Source organism: Prosopis cineraria, unplaced genomic scaffold (assembly GCF_029017545.1).
Source record: "Prosopis cineraria cultivar Desert tree isolate PC_DT_omini unplaced genomic scaffold, ASM2901754v1 PC13, whole genome shotgun sequence".
In the NCBI taxonomy this organism is placed as follows: domain Eukaryota; kingdom Viridiplantae; phylum Streptophyta; class Magnoliopsida; order Fabales; family Fabaceae; genus Prosopis; species Prosopis cineraria.
In genome coordinates, this window is record NW_026555344.1 from 11,203,627 (window position 1) to 11,227,240 (window position 23,614).

Here is a 23,614-nt window from a genome sequence, read left to right on the forward strand (position 1 = left end):
CAATTTGTGCAACATTTTTTAATCAAAATTAATTAATTATCCCTTGGAGATAATAAGATCGATTAAAACGTCATGTTATAAGGACTTACAATTTGGCTGTGATCGATGATATTATCTATAGAGATTGATGATAAAAACACAAAAATTTGTTTTATTTCGAATTTAGATTAATTAATTAATTGATTAGATAATTAACAAAAAGTCAAACTTGCATTCTGTTTGTACTTATCTGTTGTCTGTAGATTGATAAAAACATTATGACTGTTTGATTTGAAAATGTCAAACAAATGAACCATCATTTCCATGCAAAACATAATATATCCAGATAGAAAGTTATATTGTAATAAAAAATAATAATGTGACCTAAATCTGATCATATTTTATCTTGTACTTTTTTCTGATGAGCAAAGCACTGCATGTGAATTTTTTATCAATACAGATATTTAGATTTGTGGGTATTGATTTCCCATAATCATTTTAAAATATAAAGTAAATATAGGTTGATGTGCCCAGAGAAAAAAATTTAGCTAATATCACCATTAAAGAATTAAGTTCCAACATATTTGGAAGTGCAATTATTGAAACTTCTATGATTTAAAAAAATGTTTCTAGTGATGAATAAATTAAATTGTACTTTGGTGGAGCTTAGGAAACTTCTTCTAATTAATAACATATAGGTAGTTAAATAATAAAAAGAACACTATAGCTAGCTGCTATGAGACATTGGTTTTGATAATATCGTATGAGAGAAAAAAGGAATATTATTTTCCTTAAAAAATGAACTCAATTGGAACCATGAATTTCAAGAGTTGTTTACTACATTGTTGTTTAAGTTATCAATGAAAAGTGCTTTGCTTTGAATTTAATAACTAGGTTTTGCCTTTAAATTAACATGTATGGAAGATATGAATGTTAGCATGGAACTTAAAGAAATGAGTAGATTAATAAGAACAAAGAAAACACCATGATTGCATTTCAGACATATATATTGTTTATATATATATATATATATATATTTCTTATTATAGACACACACACATACACTCTATAGTGATAGTGTCACGATAATATTGCGTGTGATCTGCTTTTTTAGATCATTTGCCTTATAAAGAAAGATGGATTAAGCCACTTGAGATATAAAAAAGTGTGATTATTTTTTTTTTGAGATAATTATATTTTTACTTATTCTTTAATAGAAGCAATAGATTGCGAGAAAGATTTCGTCCCACATATTTATATTTCTTGTCCCTGCGCTGTCTTGTCAAAACAACATTACATGAGTATAAAATTTACGGGTTATTTATTATATACAATTATTATATTATTATATATCCAAGAATCTGGAAAAATTCTGCTTCATCAATCAATTAATCTTCTAAATGCTGAAGTCTTTGTTCCCTGCATCTTATAAATCTGTGCTCGCTGGTGAACCCTTTAATTTCTATCATAATTGTATTTTTCATCATTATTATTATGTAGCAACTAGACACATTTCCTCTTGCAATATTTTGCTATTTGGCAAATAACTCACATTACACCATTAATAATGAATAATAATTTTGTTTTAATAATGATTCAATAATAAAACTTCGTACTGCCATTAAAATGAAAATTTCACTTTAATTTCTCAAACTCTCTTTCCAATAAAAAATAAAAAAATTTTGTTTGCTCACATTCTCCTATAAGTGAGCCTGTCACGAGCTTCAAACTATTTGAAACAAAAAATTGCTTTGAGGATATTACCAGAAAAAATATTTCTTTGAGAATAAGAAATTGATATTTATTTTACCAAATAAAATAAATTGACATTTTTTAAATGAAATTTACAATAAAAATTATGAAAATAAACCTGAATCATTGAAATATAATTTAAAAGATCAAAATAAATAGTAACAATCAAATACAATGAATTTTTTTCCGGAAAAGCGTAGTTACTTTACACGCCTTAAACAATCAAACAACTATGAATATTTTTTCTTCTTAACCACTGAATTAATTAAAAAAGGATGATTAATAAAGCTGAATAAAAGGGAGGTAATTAAAAAAAAAACAAAATGAATGGTTCTGGGGTTTTCAAATGAATTATAACGATGGCCCATAATCGAAGGGCTATGGGCTTTTATTTTGGGCCGAAGGAGATAACGGTCCACCAGAAAGTCAAATTAAATGGTTACATTTGCATTGTCATTGATTCAATGGATAAACTCAAGAATTTGCATTGAATTATTATAATTGTGATTTTTTTTTTTGACCTTCAATTATTATAATTATGATAAGCATACAAGAAGATATTGACTTTTCCTCACACAAGTCATTTCACCTGACCGCGACAAATAATAATGTCCTTTGTGAATTTTATTTTATTCTCTTTAGGAAAAATTGCAAACACGGACCACTAAAGAACATTTATTGTTTTACAAGACCAAATAATTTTAAATTGTTCTGCAAAACCATGAAACTAAATATAATTAAAATTTATTATGAAAAGATAAAATTACACCTCATGCAAACCATTGTTGGTGGTTGTTGAAGCTCTAGGGTAAGCTATTAGACTATTGTCAATTAGTGGAACTCCAACGGACAAGTCTCCTTTTAAAAAAATATTTTTTTTTATTTTAATAAACAATCAATTCACTCATTAATAACTTTAGAAAATTAACTTGATAGTAACAAAAGATAAATATTATGATTTAGTAAACAAGTTACCATTTAAAAAAAAAAATCTCATTTTTATTTTAACAATAATCAATTCTCTTATCACAACACTTGTTTTTTCCCAATGGAAATGGTGATGAAGAGAAATAAGTGTTGTGATGAGGAAATATATTCATTATTGTTAAAATTATGTAAATGGGACTTGCTTTTTTTTGAATAATAACTTGTTCACTAGATTACAACACTTGTTCCTCTCTACTATTGAGTTAATGGAAATGGAATTGTTTTATTTTTTAATATATATATATATATAAAGGGTAGTTTTGTTTTCTCAAAATATTTTGATTACATTTAAGTTCTTTGATCATGTAGAGTAGTATATTTCAAAATTGTTTGGTTTTGCAAAACAATAAATGTTCTTTAGTGGTCCTTGGTTGTAATTTTTTCTAGAATTTATTGCATACCTCAAAAATATCAATACCAATGGATATATAATTATATACACAACTCACCAAAAAAAAAAAAGCATAAGTGTGTGTCCATTTTTTAAACTCTGTGTGATGCATAAAATTCAAATATAGAGTCGAAGCTAAAAATAACTTGTGAGAAGACAATATCTCATTTTAAGATATACGCATATATAACTGAAAAAACAAGTTGAGAAAGGGTCGACAATGTGTTAAACCTGCACGCCAAATAAGCATATTTATTAATAATTCGTTATTATATTCTAATTTGACTAGTTATTATTACACAACTTTGGCACAAGCTTGCAGGCTTTTGACCAAGCAAGTGAACAAAGGAGATGAATGGGGAGTAGGGATTGGGGGGCCATTTTCGTCTTAACAAATTTAATCCCAATATTTGTTTTTTTCTTCCCCAATACCAAGAGGTGTTGATATGGGATAAAATCTTGTAAATAGGAATAGGGTTGGGATTGGATTTGCTAATTAATGACCCCATACCAAACAAAAGCCGGACATTTTAATCTCAATCTCAACTCCCCAATCTCTCTTACCAAACAAAGTCAAAGAATCTCTAAAAAATAATAATTAAATTTTAAAATATTAAATTAATAATAGTTAAATTTTTGACAATTTTTTTAAAAAATAAATTAAAAATGTCGATTCAAATTATTATAAATATAAAAGTTTTAATTGCAAATGACTATTTAAATATCAAATATAACTTTTAAATTATAAAAAAAATTTCATTTGTAGATGTTTGAATTAATATTTATAATTTATTTTATAAAAAGTTTATTTTTATTAAAGATAATTATATTTAAAATATCATAAGACATTAAATGTGAGTATCTTTTTCAATAAGATTTAAATATTAATTAGCCAAATTGTGAAGAATAGATTCAATCATATTGGTTATTAATTTCTATTATTAGGAGTCTCACAAGATGAGCTCTCTAAGCAATAAAGAGAAATATCTTCTCATTTCGACACTTAATTTGTTTCTAGCAATATAATATAAATTTCCCAAAAGCATCAAAAGAAAAGAGGGGGAACAAAAGAAAAAAGAAAAGTTAATTCCACAGTCATAACGTATAACTACAGTCTCTGCTCTGTTCCAATGTGAGAATCCTACACCTACGGTCTAAGGATGAGCGCACTTTTCCTAAAATAGATTGCCACTATATACTTCAAATTCACAGAAACATCTTTGGGAAAAAGAAGAGATAACGTAAAAAACTACAGGGGGAAAAACCTTTCAATGATGCCGATTGGAAAGTACAGTAACAGAACTAGACCTCATCATTGATCGGAACTCATGAAAATCCACAAACCCATCTCCGTTCAGATCAACGGCTCCGATCATCTTCTTGCAGTCTCCAACGCTGCAATCCCTCCACCCCAAACTCAGCATCACTCTTCTCAGTTCCTTCGCCGATATCAGACCGTTCCGATCACTGTCATATATCAGAAACGCATCCCTCAGCTCTCCTTCTTCTTCTTCTGCATCTTCTTCCTCTTCCTTCATCACCACCATCATGAACTCATCCAAGTCCACGAACCCGTCTCCGTTAAAGTCCAAAACTTTCACTATCCCTTCAGCTTCTTTCTCAGCCAATTCCTTCTTCTTCTTCTTCTTCTTCTTCTTCTTCTTCTCTGCGTTTTCAAGGCATGCGAGGACGTGGCTGAGCTCGGAGGCTGATATTTTGCCGTCGCCATTAGCGTCAATGAGCTTGAAAACTTGCTTGAACTGGTTAGACACACTTACGATGGCTTCTTTGCCGTTGTGGTCGTCCCTGCTGAAAGAATTGGAAGAGAAAAATGATGATGATCTGCGAGGCTGTCTTGATCTTGTCTGTCTGTCGATGGGATTGTGATGGAGGAGGAAAGTGAAGCAGGTGGTGAAAGGATCAAACATGGTTATTGGATCAGTAAAGTGTTTGGTGTGTGCATAGAAAGGAACGTTAGGTAAGTGAAGAAGAGAAATCTGAAAACATTAAATGGGAATTGACGTTTTCTAACTTTATGAGAAACCCCCCTTTTGTCGCTTCGTGATTGGCTGGTTCAGGTTTTCGAAGTCCGGTCATCCAAGCCTCGCCGGAACGATTTGGGTATATGGGGTCGGGTATTGATTAGGGTTTAAAACAGCCTGCCAACCCGGCCCGAAATGTGTTTTTTAAAAAAATTAATTTTAAATTCTTCAACTTTTAACTCACTTATAACTATATTTCTTAACTATCACTTGTTGCAACTCACTCCTTCAATTTTTAACTCATTTATAATTTAATTTTTTAACTGTTGACTCGTCTATGACTTAGTTTCTCAATTTTTGTTAGTTTTTTTTCATGTTAGCTTACATCCCATCAAAGAGCAAGAGGAATGTATTTTAGAGCAAGATATAAGCATTTCTTTTATCCTTCTTATTTGATAAGGATATTTTTTAAAAAAAATTTGAAAAATAAAGATAGAGTTATAAGTGAGTCAAAAATTGAGGGATTGAATTATAACAAGTTATAGTTGAATGACTAAGGTACAGTGAATTATAATTGAAAAATTGAGTTATAAGTAAATTAAAAGTTAAAATATTTATACATGAATTTCTTCATTTTTTAATATTTTTGGTAAAAAATATTTATTTTATGCAGATTTTTTTTTGAAGAAATACTTTATTGAACATAACAATATGATCAAGTTAAAGATATTAACTCACACAAAAAAAAGCAGCCATTTAAAAAAGAAAAAATATAATTTTATATCTTTATGCTTTGCTCGCGTTTTATTATTGGTCTCTGCATTTTTTTGGTATTTTAGGTTTTTATACTTTTATTTTTCAATGTTTTAAGTCCCTCTATAAATAAAGTATAGAGACTTTAAAATGATCTAAAACATTGAAAAATAAAAGTATAGAAATCTAAAACACTAAAAAAAAGTACAGAGACTAATAGCAAAATATGAGCGGAATGCAAAGATCCAAAGTTATGTTTTCACTTTAAAAAATATTTGAAAAAAATTAATTTATTGTAAACAAAATTAAAAATTATAAAAAAAAAGTGTAAATAGTTTTTAAGTGAGGCATAAAAGGATCATTAGTTTACAGCAGAAACTAATCTCTTCTTAGTGCTGAGACAAAGGATAAGTATTCTAATTAATTAAGTTTACTTTATACACAAAAATTTATACTTGAGCACTGTATAAATATCTAGGTTATGGAGGAGATCCAAGTTAACTCCACCTTTAAATCCATCTCACAAGTGTATAGAAGGATGATAAATTAATAAATTAAACCAAATCAAACCTCATCCTTTTTTTTTTAATTAAAAAATTTAGGTTAACTACGTCTTAGACATTTACAAGAATAAGACATGTCTCTAGAATAAAAGAAACATTTATATGAATACTTATAAATTTTTTATTAACAAGATTCTCAGATTGATAGCAGAGTCGAAATCCACAACTTTCAAAAATTATGAGTTAAATTCTTACCAGTCCCATGAATTTTTATTGGCTCAAGTCTTGTCTTTTATAGGAAAACTTGAAAAAGAATCATTAGGCTTTCTCTAAGAGCAAAAAAGTAAAAGTGAAGCCGTTTGAATTGTGAGGTGTTTTTGATTAGGTGTAGTTTTGATTGAGTGATGATAATGACAGAATGTGAAGGCCGGCAGAACCCAAAAGAGCAGAAAAAATCTATTTTGTTGGATATCTCTGAATCATTTGGCAAACTTTGTTTTACTTTTCTTGCCGCTCTTGGATTTTTTGAAAAATCCCTTCTTGTGGGACCCAAGCATGTTCACATCTCTTGAGATATTTTAGATTTGAACAGCCTTTGCCTTGTTCATTAACACAAGTGTATTAATTCAAGATTCTAGGGTAAATTAATTTAATTCTCTTGCCTAATTGAATCAAGCATTTATGCGTTTTTATTTTCCTCTCATCAATTTTATATACTTCCTTCATTTAAAAATATAAAAAATATTTTAAGAAATTAAATGTTAAAAAATATAAAGCATGTTTAATCTTTCAAAATGTAATTGTTGCTCTTTTTTCAAAAGTACCTCAATTAAATAAATTACTTTATATTTATTTCAGGGTGAAATATGCTATTAAATAGAGATAAATATAAAAGGATAGGGTTAGTTTGAAGACAAATAACTATTTTATTGGGATGAAATTTTATTAAAAATGCATTATATTTTTTAACAAAAAGAGTATAAATCATTTTTAACTATCTCACTATGATTAAGAAGAGGTAGTTAAAGTATTGATATTGTTTAAAAAAGAAAGTAATTTTCTGGTTTAACCTTATTTTTTATTGATAAAAGATATCTTCTTATTGAAAGTAATTTTATTCAAAACATGGTTGAATACAAACAGTGAGCACTCCTCTTAATAAGAATTCAAACATTGGTTCCCACATTATAAGGGACTAACTTGTTTAGGTTGACCCACTCTTTCTTGATCTGGTTTATCCTTAAAATATCTTTGCTCTCATTTGTATCATTTTATTCTACTTATAGAAAATTGTAAAAGAATAAAATTGAAAAAAAAAAATCAATGATCCACTTTTTTTGTACAAGGTGACTTGTAAGAAGGATCACAAATTCTTTGTAGAAAGAGACTTTTATCAATGAGAATACTATTTTTATTTATTATTACTTTCCATTAAAATCTATTATCATCAACTATATGATTTTACAATAAAAAACCAATGACTTGTGAATAGTAACGGGATTTAATAGATGTGGCTTGTCTTTGGTGATGTATTTCATATATATACATATATATATATATATATAAATTTTTTAAACATTATATTTTGTTGATAATTATAATTTGTTATGATAGTAGGTCTTGCATTGTTATAATACATATGGTATGGGCAATACACAGATCACCATATTAGGTTGTTATGTTATACTCCTCCATTTTTAAATATAAAAGTAACTGCCCTGTATTTTATTATTTTTTATTATAAGTAAAATTATAAATTTTAAAAAATATTAATTATATTTTTCTCAAATTGCCCTTCATATAGTATCATTAAATTAGAGGAAAAAGTAAACATTAATTATAAAGGTATTTTAATTTAAATATTTCAATTTCAAACATAATTATTAAAAACTAACTTTCTTAAATTTTATGAGTCGGTTATAATTCTCTGGTATTTGAGAATGAAGGTAAGTTGATAGTTGTGATATCATTTTATATTTACTTTTTGAGATAAAAGCATTATCAAAATTCAATTAAAAAAATTAAGATATGAATAATGATACGGGTGAGAAAAGAAATTCTTAAGTAGCCCTGAAGCACTAAGCACTATGTTATTTATCATCTAGCCAACTAAAATATAACATTTCATCAAATTTTAATATAAGCTGGCACTGACTTAGCATTTATTTAAGAAAAAATTAATCTTTTAATCCTTTAACTTTTAACTTATTTGTAACTCATCCCTCAATTATAATTCGCTACGACTCAATCCCTCAACTTTTGATTCACCTATAATTCAATCCTTATTTTTAAATTTTTTTAAAATTTTTTGTCAAATAAGAGGAATAAAAAATGCTCATATATTATTTTAAAATACCCTCCTTAATGTGAGATATAAGCTAACATAAAAAAAATTAACAAAAATTTAGGGATTAATTTGTAAGTAATTTAAAAGTTAAGAGATTGAGTTATAGGCGAGTCATAATTAAAATATTAAGTTATAAGTGAATTAAAAGTTGAAGAATTAAAAGATCAATTTCTTATCCATTTAATTAATATTACATACATACATACATATATATATATATATATATGAAAATAACTACAATCCAATTCAATTTGAATAGAATATTTTATTCCTTTTCCCTCGAGTATATCAATCAACCTTACTCCTTGTTTGGAGGACATATGCCTAGGCTTCTGCAGCTTCTTGTTCATGGAACCCCCATGCTCTTTGCTCCTCAATCCGCTTTCATCCCCTTTTAAGTGTCTGCACCTTGTCCATCATGATTATATGGATGTTTGGATTTTTTTTAAAATATATAATTTTAAATTCATAATTAATTTTAATATAGGAGTGTTTAAATATATTTTTATAAAATTATAATTTTAACCTCTATGATTATAAACGTTATGCAAACAGGCCCTATCACTTTTAGCAGCAATCAGAGTCAAGCCTAGGAAGTAGGAACTCACTAGAGTTAACTTGAGCCTTCAAGACTCAAGTTATTGCTCAGACCATGAATATGAGAGCTTCCCTATGTCACTGACAGAAAGAGAAGAGAGCTGAGATGGGGGGAAAAAAGAAGAATAAAATATTCTATTCAAAATGGATTGAATTGTAGTTATTTTTCAAAAAATATATATATATATATATATATAAATTAAATAAAAGTCAAGTTAGTGCCAGCTCATATTAAATTTGATGGCATGTCATATTTTAGTTGGCTGGACCACAAATGATGTGGTGCCAGCTTCAGGTCTACTTTAAGAATTTTTCAGGACAAGAAGTATACACTTGACACTTCCATCTCTTTCCTTTTTCCTCAGTTCCCAAGAGAAAAGAAATAATAATATTATTATTATCTCTTATCCATTCACTTTCCAATGTCCTTGATTAATTTAAGCCCATTGTATCATATACTTGATCCCAGGTTTTCCCATGCATCCGTGTTGTCATATTCTTATTATTGTCTTTCTAAAATTATGTGGACTTGTTTTAAATGTAACTTTATTTATTGAGACAATATTGCGGCCTCAACTTGTTTGCTAACTTTATCAATGTGATGTACATCACTCGGAGTTATATATATAATTAGATTGTGGATCAATGCCTTATCCAAAGTTTTAGAAAAACTACTGTTTCTGACTTCAACATATAAATAATCCATATTTATATGAATTATATATATATATATATATAGATGTAAAATGTTTTCTTCTGGACTTCCCTTCCAAGTGTGTCAAATCTCGAAAGCTCATTAAGATTCAGATATGCTTACAAACTTAAATATAGCATATAAAGATATCTGCAAATAGCTAATCAATAAACTCTTTACATTGACAGTTTAAACCCACAAATTTGAAGAGTTATGGACCAAATCATTAAACAACCTATTAGCCCAAGTTAACAGGGGAAAAAAATCTAATTAACTGTACCAAATATATATAGTCGCCCATATGAGCCAGCCTCAACACATTATAGATTATACAACTTTTTTTACATATTTTTACATTTATGAAGTCAAAAAGGGGGAAAACATAAGATATTATTTTTTTTTCTTTCTAAATATCATATAGCTCCGCAATCATATCATAGATAAACCATAAAAATAAGTTGGCTCGAATATCTTCACCCAAAAGAGGCTATCAATTCGGGTTGTCAATAGCAAGCTCATGTATTACAACACGTTATACAATTTCGGTAACAGATTTTGTATTACCGAAACTACATAAAGTTGTAACACACGCACACATAATAAAATATTTGGAAATGGAGTGAAGTTCCGCATCACTAGCCAGCATTAACTAAATCAAATAATATATCAAGAAAATCTCAAGCTTTATAGGTATCATTCTACAGTAGAGCTCAATGTCAAAAATGAGGAAAAAGTAAGCGTACAACATTAAACCACGTGCGTCAATGCACAGAATTCTAAATACAGAAGATTTGGAAGGTACAGCTACAAGAAAACTGCTACCATCTTTTTCATATACTACTATCAAACTATATCAGAGAAAGTAGAGGCAAGCGAGGGGAAAATATAAACAAAGAGAAAAAAAATCTCAGACCCAGAAAAATAAAAAAAATATCCTACGCCTTGAAATGCATGCATGGCCAATATCAGTTTGAACGAAGCAAAACAGGACCGACTGTTAAACTAAGCATGTCACTGAGAGCTACCTGGACCTCGTTTGAGCCGTGTTCGCAACTTATCAAGTTTGAGAGAATAGGGAAAAAATGCGCCAAGTTCCTCTCGAATGAAGAATCTCCCAAATTAGTTATGGCCTGAAGGGTAGCCACAACAAGAGGTGCACGAGCGGCTAATTCTCGTCGCTTCCCAGAGCCTGAAGGAATTAACCAATGAGGCTGTCCACTGTGAGATGATTCAGGCGTTCGTCTGAGACCTGCAATCTCAATGTAGAACTCCAAGACCTCCTGACAAAGTCGGACAAGATGAGTTTCAACCTCAGCCTCCTCATAGTTATGAGGCCTGTCCTCAATAAGGTTCTGTAAAAATGTGAGGCATATTTGGTAGGATTCATTCTCAAGGCGCAATAAAGGTGGATCTTGCATTTGGGTCATTGAGCCAAATTCTTGAAGCTTAGAACGTAAACTAGTGTTGCTGTTAATCTTGTGAGCGTGCAATGCCACATCATGCAAGGCACCGAATAGGACAACCATGTTTTTGGCCGAAAGGTGAGACCGATACATGTTATAGATCTCCATCACCGCCTGCCAATTCCAGAGTGTTTACATCTTTCAATAAACAAATGAATGCCTTTTACTGGCATGCATGATTGCGATAGTCAGTGCACATTAACATGCATTCAAACAAGGCACGCTTTTATACAATCCCAGGGTCAAGAAAATTTAGATCTAAATTAATGTTAAATATTAATAACACAAGATCTTGATCACATATCCGTGAACATAGAAAGCATAGGCCCGTCCAGGATTTACAATGAATTTCTTCTTGTTTTGAAACTATATTTCAGATGAAGATGCATAAAGACTATATTGTAACCAGAAAGACAATTCTTATTTCACAAAATCATCAAATAAGCAATCTCATCAACAATATTGTGTTTGACTAGACCTACAATAACAATACTTTTCAGAGACAAATAATTCAAATTGACATGGAACTGAGAATGCCAAAAACCACCATGGGCAGTGGCAGAACCAGCATCAATGGTGGGTGGGGGGGAATTTTAATGGAAAATAATTTACATATAATCATATAATATATGAAGAAACTTTAAAAAATGATAAAGTGCAATTATATGTTCCTTCCAATTTTATTCATAAATCATTTTTAATATATTTCATCAAAGTCCATGAAAACTTTAAAATTTATTAAATCAGTCTAAAAATTTAACAAGCTTTCAATTTTGCTTTTATTAAACATGCTAACACTTAATAGGGGTAAAAAGATGCAATAAAAAGTCAATGATATACCTTGTAAATAGAAACGAAAAATTCTTCTCTTTTGAACTTATAAATAGTATCACAAGGTACGTATTAATCATAAAAAAAATGATAGGCAACACTCTTATTAAAAATTTGTAGTTTTCAAAAGACTTATATACTTAGCCTTATGTATACTTAGTGATATACTTATATCTAGTCAAATCATGAATAGTAAGTCTTAATATATTAATTAAATTAATAATAATTCATTATAGTATAACAACAACAACAACAACAACAACAAGCCTTTATCCTACTAGGTGGGGTCGACTACATGGATTGCAAGACGCCATTGTGCTCTATCATAAAAGATTTAATTAGAAATTATATGAAGTATATAAGGCTGAGTTTACAAGTTCTATCCATTCTTATTCTAACGTGAAGTTCAAACCTTAGTACCCATGAAGTGCTACATTAACTATATCTTATTGCAGTGCCACATTAACCATCAAATACAACTTTCCATAATTGTATAATATTATACGTGAATAGGTGAAGGGAAATTATTATTTCTAATAGAATATATGTCTAGCAATTTCCTATAGATGCATATTGAAGTGGCAGAACTTTTTTTTTTTTTGGGAGGGGGGGTGGGGGCAGCCACGGTCCCCTCCAATTAAGACATAGTTCCGCCACTGACCACAGGGGTGTCCCCCAAGTGTAAATTATGGGAGTACAAGAGCAGGAGGAGATATTAGCAGTGTCAAGGCAAACCCTGCAGTGTAACTAGGGTTTATAAGTGACCCAATCAATTCAGACCAGGCCAGCATGAAAAATTACAAAACAGGGCTGGCAAGAAAAAGGGCAGGCATTGTATCAGCCAAGACAGGCTACGAGCAGGGCCTCAGGCTTGCCGTTCCAATCCATATATCTTTGTATTCTCTTTATGAATAAAATTTCGTATAATGTTTGTTTCCCATACTATGTGGTGTACCCTGCTCTGTGTTCAGTGGCAAAGTTTTTATTAAATTTACAAGTCCTTGATAAGAAAGTTGAACATTTTTTTTTATTGATTTTTATATAAAATCTCAACTTAATAATAACATAATCAGAAACCCTCCTCTCAATTTTTTCTTGGTGTTTCTTTTTCTCCTCCCAATTTCATTGGACAGTCTCGTCCCCTCCTTCTCTCTTCACTCTCTCCTCTCATTAATCACCATCTGGCTGCCATCCAACAAGATCCTCACCAGCCACCAGCTCGTCTAGACTGCCCTCTCCTCATATTATTGAAACCGTCTTTAACTTCTTGTGATGATAGGATCTGCCAACCTACAACTTGGGGCTTGGAGGGCATTTTTTGTTTTCATTTTGAAGGATGAAATTGATCTAGTAGTTTTGATTTAGAAAGATATACTGAATACAGTACATGTTTTGATTTTTTTCCCCCTCATGGATTCTTCATTAAATTCAAATAAGCTTGAATTTTTCCTCTTCTCCCTCATTCTCCACCCCTCCTTTTTTTGGGAAAAGGCATGCTCTCATCATCGGGTCAGCCACAGAGGCTTAAAATGCATCTCACAGTCTATCTATCTGGGACAAGCAGCTGGCAGGGGTTCAGGCCAGCTTGTCCATACCTGTGAATAGCCCTAAACGTACCCAATCAAATGACTTTGCAACTAACATTGTTTCAAGGGTATTACCAATTTTAGATATTCACTAGTTAATCTTAAATTTTATACAAAATTTAAAAAATAAAATCACAAGCGTATAAACTATTTAGATCAATATAAACACATACATACATATACAATACAATCAAATTAGACAAAAAAGAGAGATCGTGGCAAAATTAAAGCATGAGAAAGATGACGACTATGTTGAATTGGGATATGTTCGTAATTGATGATTATGACTAATGGCACTTTTAGAAAAGTAATAATAATTTTTTACTTGTGTTTCAACTTGAATGATAAGTTCCAATTTTCTTATCCCTATGATTGAAAATAAAATGTTTTTACTACTATGTTAAAGCTTAATTGGATTTCGGGCAAACAACAGAAACTTCCAAAAACGTACTCTTTATTTTCATTTTTACTTTTGTACTTTTTCAACAATAAGCATGCCCAATGGGTCCCAACTAGTGCGCTTTTTATGTTACAGTATTCGCTGGGGACACTGCTTCACCCCCCCCTAAAAGTTAATTTTTAACCACGTTTGGAGCAACAGATTGAGAATCTACCTGAATAAGTAAAAGTTGAACAGCTGCTCGGCATTTTGCATCTGATAAATATGCATAAAGTTGATGAGTCCTCTGCCTTTCTGAATTATCCTCAGGAGAGCCAGACTCAACATGTTCATTGTCATATTCATCAGCAGCTGAATCATGCTCTTGATGTCTAGCCAATAACTCGCCATTTTCAAGGAACGAAAAGTCAGCAAGTGTTGCATTTGCTGCTTCTTTTAGCGACAAAACCACTTCTAACCACTTTTCTTCAGATAACAACTCCCCAGCATTACTCATTAAACGAACAAATGCAGCAATACCAATGCCAGCTAGGCTTTGATGAGGGCGCTTTATAAAGCTTACTAGGAGCATCAGAACCTTCTTCAAAAGTGGATTGACTGTATCATAAAATTTAACAAAAAGATCCACTACCAATTGGAGGGCTAATGTGCATGTCTCATAAAGCCATGCATCTTGATCAAGCTCACCTTCATCATCCACTTCATTCCCTAGTGCGCTACTTCCTGAAGGATCAATAGCATGGCGCACATAATCAAATATGGGAAATAGGACTGATTCAAATACCTTTTCCCATAAACCTAGTGAAAAGAGGTGGCCATGGTTACGTAATGTTTCAAACAGAACTTGCAAGGCGCTTTTTCTAATCTCTGGCCTAGGATCGAAGCTAAGTTCAGACAAACCTGCACATATTTACAAAAATCAATAATTACAATTTACAACTCACAAGCTAAGCTCCTTAATTTTCTTTTTAAATAAATTTGATATAAGCATGTCCACAAATCTTACACTATACTCACCAGCCAATAAAGGAAACCAGAAATAGAGATGATCATCCTTGTCAGTCACCTCTCCAGTATCGTGTTTCCCCTCTTTTCCTGTTCGAGGTGAAGGTGTAGTAATCTTTCCAGATGTTTCCTTGTCCTTATTCCTCGAAGAAGCACCAAGGTCTCCTTCTGCTAGTTTTGTTGCACAAAACCGGAGAAAAGCAATGGCATTTAGGCTAATCTCTTTGTTAAATCTACTGTTGGTGAAAGCAATTAGACAATTGACACAATCTGTGAAGGTGGTGGTTTCAGTCTCAGTGATATAAGGAAAGTAATCGCGAATAATCTTCTCAATTATTTCAAAAGCTAAGAGCACAATGTTTTTGTGGTCATCATAAGCTGCTGTGGTGAATACCTGAGATCAAGCCCACAAACAAAAAGCAAAAGGAGACACTTTAGCAGACATCATAACTAAAAATTGCATTCAAATAGAAGCTCTATCTAAACGACTGGGATTTATCAACTTTACCATGAACATGCTCTTCCATCCTGATTTGACATTGTTGACACGAGATAAAACCATTTGAGATACACATCTGATAATCAGTTCCCTAATTTCAACAGCACTACTCTTTCTCATAACAATGACGAAAGGCTTCATAAATTCATTTTGAAAATTATAATTAGCCAACTCCTCACGCTCCAGAAACTTCATTGACAATTGACGCAAAGAATCCATTGCAAAAATTGCAATTGAAAGGTTTCCAGAACAGCCTATGTTTACAAAAAAATCAGAGAGAACATGCCAGATGCTAGACCACACAAGCCTGATGCGGTTCATATTATAGTGCCTGTTAAGCAATGACAATGCCAAAAGTTTAACAGAAGCATACAAAATCAAGGAATCATAAACTCCATCATAATATACCTAACCCCCTCCCCCAGCTTTTTAATCAAATTGCCATCTTCACATATTTAATCTTTGGGGGCAATTGTAATAATCCCCAACTTTTTAATGTACTCCATGAGACATTTGCTCTAGTTTAGCAGGCCAACTCATTGAATTGACTGAACAAACCATATAGAGTTTTGCATAATAGATTTTGTGTAAATGAGGCGATGAGGCAAGGTACAGAGAGCAAGGGTCAAAAAGTTAATAAGCCTACTCATTAAGAGGGGGTGTAGCAATTGCCTCAAAGAACACTGAGCCATAGAGCAGTTGATTTTACTTTTCTGGAAAAAAAGAATAATCTTAACACCTGCCCAAACAGATCAAGACTTAAGAGGAAGGACAAGGAGAGGAGCATGTATTAAATTTAAATAGCAGAAAGAAAACACATACGCAATCTCAACTATCTTTGTAAGACTAAAAACCCGTGGATCAGATGGAGATTTCAGTTCTTCCATGGAGACCTTGCATAGAGCCTTAACAAAATCAATTATGGCCTCACTATTCAACTTCTGACTTCGAGTGAATATTCTATTCATTTCTGAACTTCCAACTTGTTCCAACATATTCAAATTAGAAACTAGATTGTTCATCTGTTCTGACGTGACCCCAGAAGTGTTACTTCCAATACCAGCACTATCATATGAACCCCGCATCACAGTGGCAGCGGCATACTGCATTCTCCCAGGTCCCTTCTTCTTCAAAACAGGAAGAGTGGTTGATTTTCCTTGCTTTGCTTTTTCAGAATCATTCTGAGGAAAGGCAAAGAATGTCGCATCAGGTGGAGCCCCCTCTCCAAGAAGATGTAGATGCTCAAATCGGGAAACACATGTCAAGATATGCTCCCAAGCTTCTTGTAAGTAATTCCCCTCCTCATCAGCAATAGTAACTATAGCCTATCCATAAAGAAAATGGGAAATCCAAAGTCATCCACAATAAAGTATCATTCAATTTAAGTACCAGGAATACATGAGGTTCAATATTTAATGGCCCGTACTGTGCCTTCAGACATTACAAAACTCATTTCTTTTTCAGTTTGTAGCGATTAAGGTGCTTGGACAAACAAAAATCCATTTTGCGACAAAAACATAGCATATTTCTTGAAGTGAACCTTGACATGAATATAAAAAAGGATATACTAGTGATCATGGATGAAAATGAAAATGGATCAGCATATTAAAAATGTATGAACCAAAAAAGAACAAACATGACCTGAAGATGTCATGGAAGGGCTTTTTCGATCCTAAAAATCACCAAGCATTTTGAAGTAGGTACTAAATCTACAACTCTTAAAGAACATTAAGGCTTAAGCAAAAGGAGAACTGACAGTTGATAATAACTTTAGTTTGTTACGTTGCACATAAACCAACTAGAAGAGAAGTAAAAATTTCTAACCTTGTAAAGGGAGGAAAATAAAAGGTATGCTAACCTTGATAGCATCTATGTTTTTCTGTTTAATATCAGCAGGAGAATGTAGGGAGGTGAACTTGGCTAATGAAGTCACAAAAGCATCTCTATGAGTCTTCATGGTCATTACAGAGGTAACATGAATAGCACAGCGGAAGCCTTCAAGACAAAGAGCTATTACAACTTCATCATCACTTTGATCAAGAGGAACGCTGAAGGCAGCTAACATTGGCGCCCAACACACCTCAATCATAAATCTAAGGATTACCACATCCGTAGCTGCATAATAGGCTGACCTACAAATTGCAATAGAATACACACAAAGAAGGAAATATAAGAATTTTTTTTCTCTATTTTTTTTTAAAACCTTGTAAGAAACCGCAATAAATTAGAATAAATCAACAAAATTTAAAAAGTACTGTAATCGCCATAAAAAAGAATAAAGTTCAACCAAAAAAAAAACTGCTTTGAATGTGTCAGATTCATACGTTATCCTTTGGGAAAAAAATTGACATCTAAGGCAACAGATGTATACCCATAAGAATTGTAGGACCCACCCACAAATAGCCTGGAGTTAAATGGAAACAGGAGACAGAAGATATTCATGCCAGAAAGAGAACGGAAAAAACAGAGTGAATGACCAGGGAAAGACTTTGGACAGAAGAATCTCTTCTAGTAAACAGGAAATATGAGTGTACATACTCAGACTTCCGAGCTTTTTCCTTGAACTGTTCTTGCATGTGTCTGATAAGATCATCACTGGTCTCCATATGACTGTCATCCCCACGCTTACGGATCACAACATTCAAGATAGTATCCAAGCCTAACAGTCTGTTAGGGTTCACAGCCTGCTTTTGTTGGGGAGCTAGGTTGTCATCTTTCATTTTGATCTCATTTCTAGATATTCTTTCAAACAATGACCTCAAGTATTCCTCTGGTAGATCTTTTCCATCATCAATACCTCGATTGTTTCTTATGAAATCATCAGCAGACATCTGCATGATAAAAAGGTATGATACACATGTAGGATTATAGAAATCATAATCACACATGCCTTAATATAAGGATTATACAAGCACACCTTGTTTTTCACCATAGGATTGTGAGCATCAGTATTAAGCATTATGACAGAATAAGCAAGGACATAAGCTGTGTCAGCACTAGAAAAGGCCTTAGGGTTGCATTTGCAATAGCGTTCTGCAAACTTCTCCATGATTCGATCAATCTTCTGGGCCTCACCAGGTAATCTAAACCCTTGAAGAAAAGCCCTGATTGCCTCATCAAACTCCATTCCTTGAAAATCAAATGAATCAACATATGCATGCATAACCTTCAAGGACATTTCTTCCCTTTCTCCCAGATAATCACCAATCAAAGTCTTGTTCAACCCAGATGCATCTTTTAGAAAAGAAGCTATATCTTCTGGTGAATTACCCACCTTGTTAGCATTGATGAGGAATTCAATTCCTTTCTTAGGCTTCCTATTAAAAAGGGATATACCTTCCTGCCATAAACTCAGAATTAAAATCATGGATGATGAAAAGCTAAAGCATTATGAGAGACATAATTTATTCTCAAAACATCATGCACTTGCTCACCTGAAGTTCCAGTTTGTAAGCCCGGCGTTGCTCGATGGTTGAAGCATCAGAACCTTCATTAGAGATTTCAGAATGAGAGTCTGATCCATCAACAGGCTCTTCTCCATTGCCATTTGCCATTGGAAGACCTCCTGCTTCATGGTTGTTATCAGTAGCTTCAGTCTTCTTGGTTGAATGAGGATCTGGAATGCGCAATTGTCTGTTCACCCAGTCTCCCATTGATTTTAAAACAGCAACCAAGCATTTCATGGTCTCAAATTTTAGCGTTGCCTCTTGAGGGGGCAAAAGTGAAGTCGCTACACCAGGTGGGACACCCTGAGCAGTTTTAAGAAGTCCATTGACCATCCTACAAGGACCACAACAATTAAACAGTAAAGCAATGAGTGTATTGAATGACAAGCACACCTACACCAGCTGAAATAGTTTCAAAATTGATCGAGGAATGCAATGCTAAAAAATATAATATATAAAGTAAACCAAATTTTGGGGGAAAACCTCACCTCTCAAATATGTTGATGAATTGACATCACAGTCATAATTGAGAAATATGTCCACCAATATCTGTGAATCAACACACAACCTCTCTAGAAAACGAAGAACTATCATCTTTTGCTGAAAATTAGGTTGAGCTACATTTTCTAGAACCCTCAGAACAATCATAGGGAAAAAAACTCCAATTTCTGCTTTTAATCCAGTTCTAAATCTTGATACAAGACTGATGAAAATGGAGCAAGATAACTGGAAAACTATCATAAGAGTTGAAGCACTGTTCTTCAACAACGATAAACATAAGTACTGCTTGATAGCACCCAAAACCTGTTTCATCACAAGCAAACACAAATATTACTATTCTTCGTCATCATTTAAGGAAACTTGTAGGAGCTAAACATCAAAGCAGAAGAATAACTTAAAGCAAAGAATGAAGTGCAGCAATTTCTGAACAGTTACGGGCATTTTATAAAGGAGTTAGTCATTTATTCAACTAAATAAAGTTTACTGATTTCGAAATAATAGATAGGAGAACAAAGGAAGCTTTAAATTGCATGGGCCAAATCAAAAGAAGTTTTACTGATTTTAAAATAACGAAGGAAAAAATTTACCCCATTATGCATTCATTCATCCAAATGTTCATTTAGTAGTCTAAGTACACTGGAAAATATAAAAGCAAAAACCAAAGTGGTGCAATTTATGAACATTCAGGGCATTTTTATATGTATTGACCAGGAGAGGGGGCACTTTTATTGGTTTTAATCATTTCCTCAACTAGATGCTTTCAAATGGCATCTGGTAAATCAATGGAAGTTTACTAATTATTAAAGGAAAACAGACCTACATTTGCTGTACTGTCACAGCATGCAAATAGCCTCTGCCTTAGGCCTCTAACAAGTCCAGATTGCTTATTCCAGAAGATAAAAGCAGCAGGAAAAGGAACAAGGAAAGAAGGGGCGTTGCTGACATCTGAATTCTGGAAGCCCATAAATTTGGAATTATTTAAAAGATTTAAACAAAATCCCCAATTTCCTGGTCAGAATGACACAGGTGTTCACTCATATTGGCAATGAAAAACTGCATAAATATCAATTACAAAACTCAGGAACCACCCTAATTAATGATCTTTTATTGTTACCAACATATGACCTTTATTTAATTATGCATAAACTGTATAATCATGCTCCTCTCCAATGGTCATCGACAATTTCATTATGATATCATTTCAAATAGTTCAATATACAAGTGTGGAAGCGATATCTATTCAACAGAACTTCTGGACAATGCAGTGGAGTCTAACACGTCCAAAACTAAGCTAAATGCAGAACTGCATGCTGCCTATCAATAAAATTAGACCAAGGTACAATCTTCCCCTTCCAAATAAGAATGCTCACATTAAGAACGTTCCCAAGAAAATTATCGTCTAGGAAAAGAAAAGAAAGCAACCGGTAAGTACTGATACCTTTCACTAGTCCTGAACACAGCTCCAGCATTCTCTAGCAAAATCTTTAATAACTCTAGTGCCACAATCTTCCCCTTCATTAGCTGCGGATCAGTAGATGCCTCCTTGGGGGGCGTCTTCATAGATAGTTTACAAAGTGCTCTAAACACCAAAAATGCATCCCTCCGCAACTTATTTCCGATCTGAACCTCCAAATCATCATCTCTATCGGCCTCCCCATCCACTAACTCACCTTTCCTTCCCTCCAATGCTGTCTTGTACATACTGATTTCCCAATATTTCGCATCTAGCATGTCTTTGTCCGTAGAATCCAACAAATCCGCAGGGTTAGTGGCTTCCACTGCAGTGGTCTCAAATGCACCATCATGTCCACCTAAAGAAATTTTACCGGGCGTCACAGGGTTAAGTACCCCATCTATATCCTGCATAATTTTCGTGATAAAACCTTGCACAAACTGCGTCATTGAACTGTCTGCATCGGATTTTTCAACAGGTTCCATTAACTCAGCCACTACAATTGGTTGAATTGGGACTGTGGAAGAGTCGGCCTCCATTCTCCGAAACACTATCACTAGCATTTGAACCAACGACGCCTTAGCCGTCGTCTGATTCACCACATTTTTACTACCAAGATATATATCATAGCATGTCCTTATAATGAGGAGCAGGCAGTCACCATGAATTCTCAAAGATATCGATGTTACAGCAGACAAAAGCGTCTTCAGCACCAACAATTCCATCGCATCGTCTCCCAAATCGTGGCATTTACATACTGACTCAATCAAATTAGCCAAGAGCTTAGCTTCGGCACCGCCCCCTCCGGGGTCTGCCTCGCCGCGTAGGTAACCGTGGGCAATCAATTTCTGGATAGCATCGACAGCGGGATCAGCGATCTTCAAGAACCCAGAGTTAGCCGCATTGATCAAAGGGCTAAGAATCGATTCCGACTCCGCAAGCGAGTACTCCACAGGACCACCGTCATGAAGTGGCCCCGGCACCAAACTCTCGGGTTCGCTATCGGAGGGTGAGCCAGGCAACTCCTGCCTCTGAGGCGAATTTAGCCTTTCGATAACCGATTTGCACTCATGAGCAAGCTTCGCGTGCTTCCGCCAGGAAGCGTTCTTGACGATTTTCTCAAGGGCAGGGATAACGACCTGACTCAGACGGGAATCGGCTTCCGAAGAAGCCATTCCCGAGCTGGAAAGGAGCTTTGACTCAGTGACAGTTGGGATCTCGAAATTGGAGAACGAAAAAGGACCGCTTCAAGCTAAGATCTTTCCATGAGCTCAGCGAGTTGCTTCAACAATGGCAGCGGGTTAACTCAGTGAGTTATGCGGTTGCACCCCAGCTCCACTACGGCACTCGATTCTTTCATCGAGCAATGGAGGAGGAATTGAGGTTCAGGGATCTGATCGTAAGGAAGGAGAAGGGTCAGATTTGAGATCTCGTTTAGGTTCGCTTTTCGAAGGTCCAAGATTAGGGATGAATTGACCAAAACACCCTTCCATTCATGGTGAAGAAGGGGGCTTAATTCGTAATAAAATTGATAAAGTAGGGGTAATTACGGGCTACGAAGATATTGCCCCTGTAGTAAGATGGCTTAATAAAGTGCAGATCTCGGATTGTGTCTTCACAATTCTTTTTGTCTGTTTTCTACCTATTCTCATTGCAAAGCCTTTTTATTTTTTTTAACTAGGTGAAACAAAAGCTCATTTTAGACGGGGACTTGAACGAATTAGTTATAAATAAAAATTGAGGAACTAATAAACGAGGAGTGACAGATTGTGTGAAACATGTTTATTTTCTTTTGGTTTTTTCGTCCTGATTGAGTACTGGGTAGTTCAGTGGCCAGCCATTAAATATGAACATTTTTATAGTGAAAATTTGAATATTAATTTAGAGAAACTCATTCCTTTTGCTACATCCAATTATTATTGGTGTCGTGAGACATTTTTTTATTGAAAAGTTCAAATATAAATTCAAAGTTTACAACATATCATGATTCATAATAGGATCTCTCTTATTAATTACTGCCTCTTCTGTGAGAGATAGGAGTTGATCAAAGATACAAAAGTTGTCATCTAAAGTGTGAGATATGTTTAAAAGGAAGTAACATGTGGGAATGCCAAATTTGGAATTATCTTGAATGATAAATATATTCTTATGCTTGAGCCCATTAGGAGACCCCTTGCACTGATTGTTTGGAGATGTGAGGGGGCACTTGCTTTATTTTTTACAAAAATAATAATAAAATTTTTTTAAATTATATAAATAATATTTGATCCTTTAAAATATTATAATTTTTTTAAAGTTTTTAGAAACTTTTTTATCATTAAGGAATAAATGTAAATAATCAAATTATCTTTAATTCAAATATCAATTGTTATTTATAAATTTTGTTTTAAGATTCATAATTTTTGTTCTTAAAATCACAAGAATTTAACAACAATTTGGAAGCTC

The 23,614-nt window shown here is 33.1% G+C and overlaps 2 protein-coding genes across 2 annotated transcripts; both read right to left on the minus strand.

Moving 5' to 3' along the window:
• Positions 1-4,279: 4,279 nt before the first annotated feature.
• Positions 4,280-5,114, minus strand: LOC129291728 (probable calcium-binding protein CML23). Its single transcript, XM_054929231.1, has one exon. The coding sequence runs from the start codon at positions 5,035-5,037 to the stop codon at positions 4,378-4,380; it is 660 nt and encodes a 219-aa protein (XP_054785206.1). The 5' UTR covers positions 5,038-5,114; the 3' UTR covers positions 4,280-4,377.
• Positions 5,115-10,649: 5,535 nt separating this feature from the next.
• Positions 10,650-22,590, minus strand: LOC129290317 (brefeldin A-inhibited guanine nucleotide-exchange protein 2). Its single transcript, XM_054927056.1, has 10 exons — positions 21,155-22,590; positions 19,204-19,549; positions 18,687-19,109; positions 18,308-18,600; positions 17,628-17,901; positions 16,592-17,094; positions 15,779-16,100; positions 15,283-15,664; positions 14,480-15,165; positions 10,650-11,562 (listed from the first exon to the last, which is right to left on the minus strand). The coding sequence occupies exons 1-10, from the start codon at positions 22,342-22,344 to the stop codon at positions 10,951-10,953; spliced, it is 5,031 nt and encodes a 1,676-aa protein (XP_054783031.1). The 5' UTR covers positions 22,345-22,590; the 3' UTR covers positions 10,650-10,950.
• Between the last annotated feature and the right edge of the window lie 1,024 nt (positions 22,591-23,614).

Bases quoted from the DNA above. Each gene is read 5' to 3' on its own strand.
- LOC129291728 (XM_054929231.1), bottom strand. From the start codon at position 5,037: ATGTTTGATCCTTTCACCACCTGCTTCACTTTCCTCCTCCATCACAAT.
- LOC129290317 (XM_054927056.1), bottom strand. From the start codon at position 22,344: ATGGCTTCTTCGGAAGCCGATTCCCGTCTGAGTCAGGTCGTTATCCCT. The intron at 17,095-17,627 runs GTTAGCATACCT...CTTTATGGATAG, and splicing joins AAAACATAGATGCTATCAAG to GCTATAGTTACTATTGCTGA. The intron at 16,101-16,591 runs GTATGTGTTTTC...ATTGCTTAACAG, and splicing joins ACAAAGATAGTTGAGATTGC to GCACTATAATATGAACCGCA.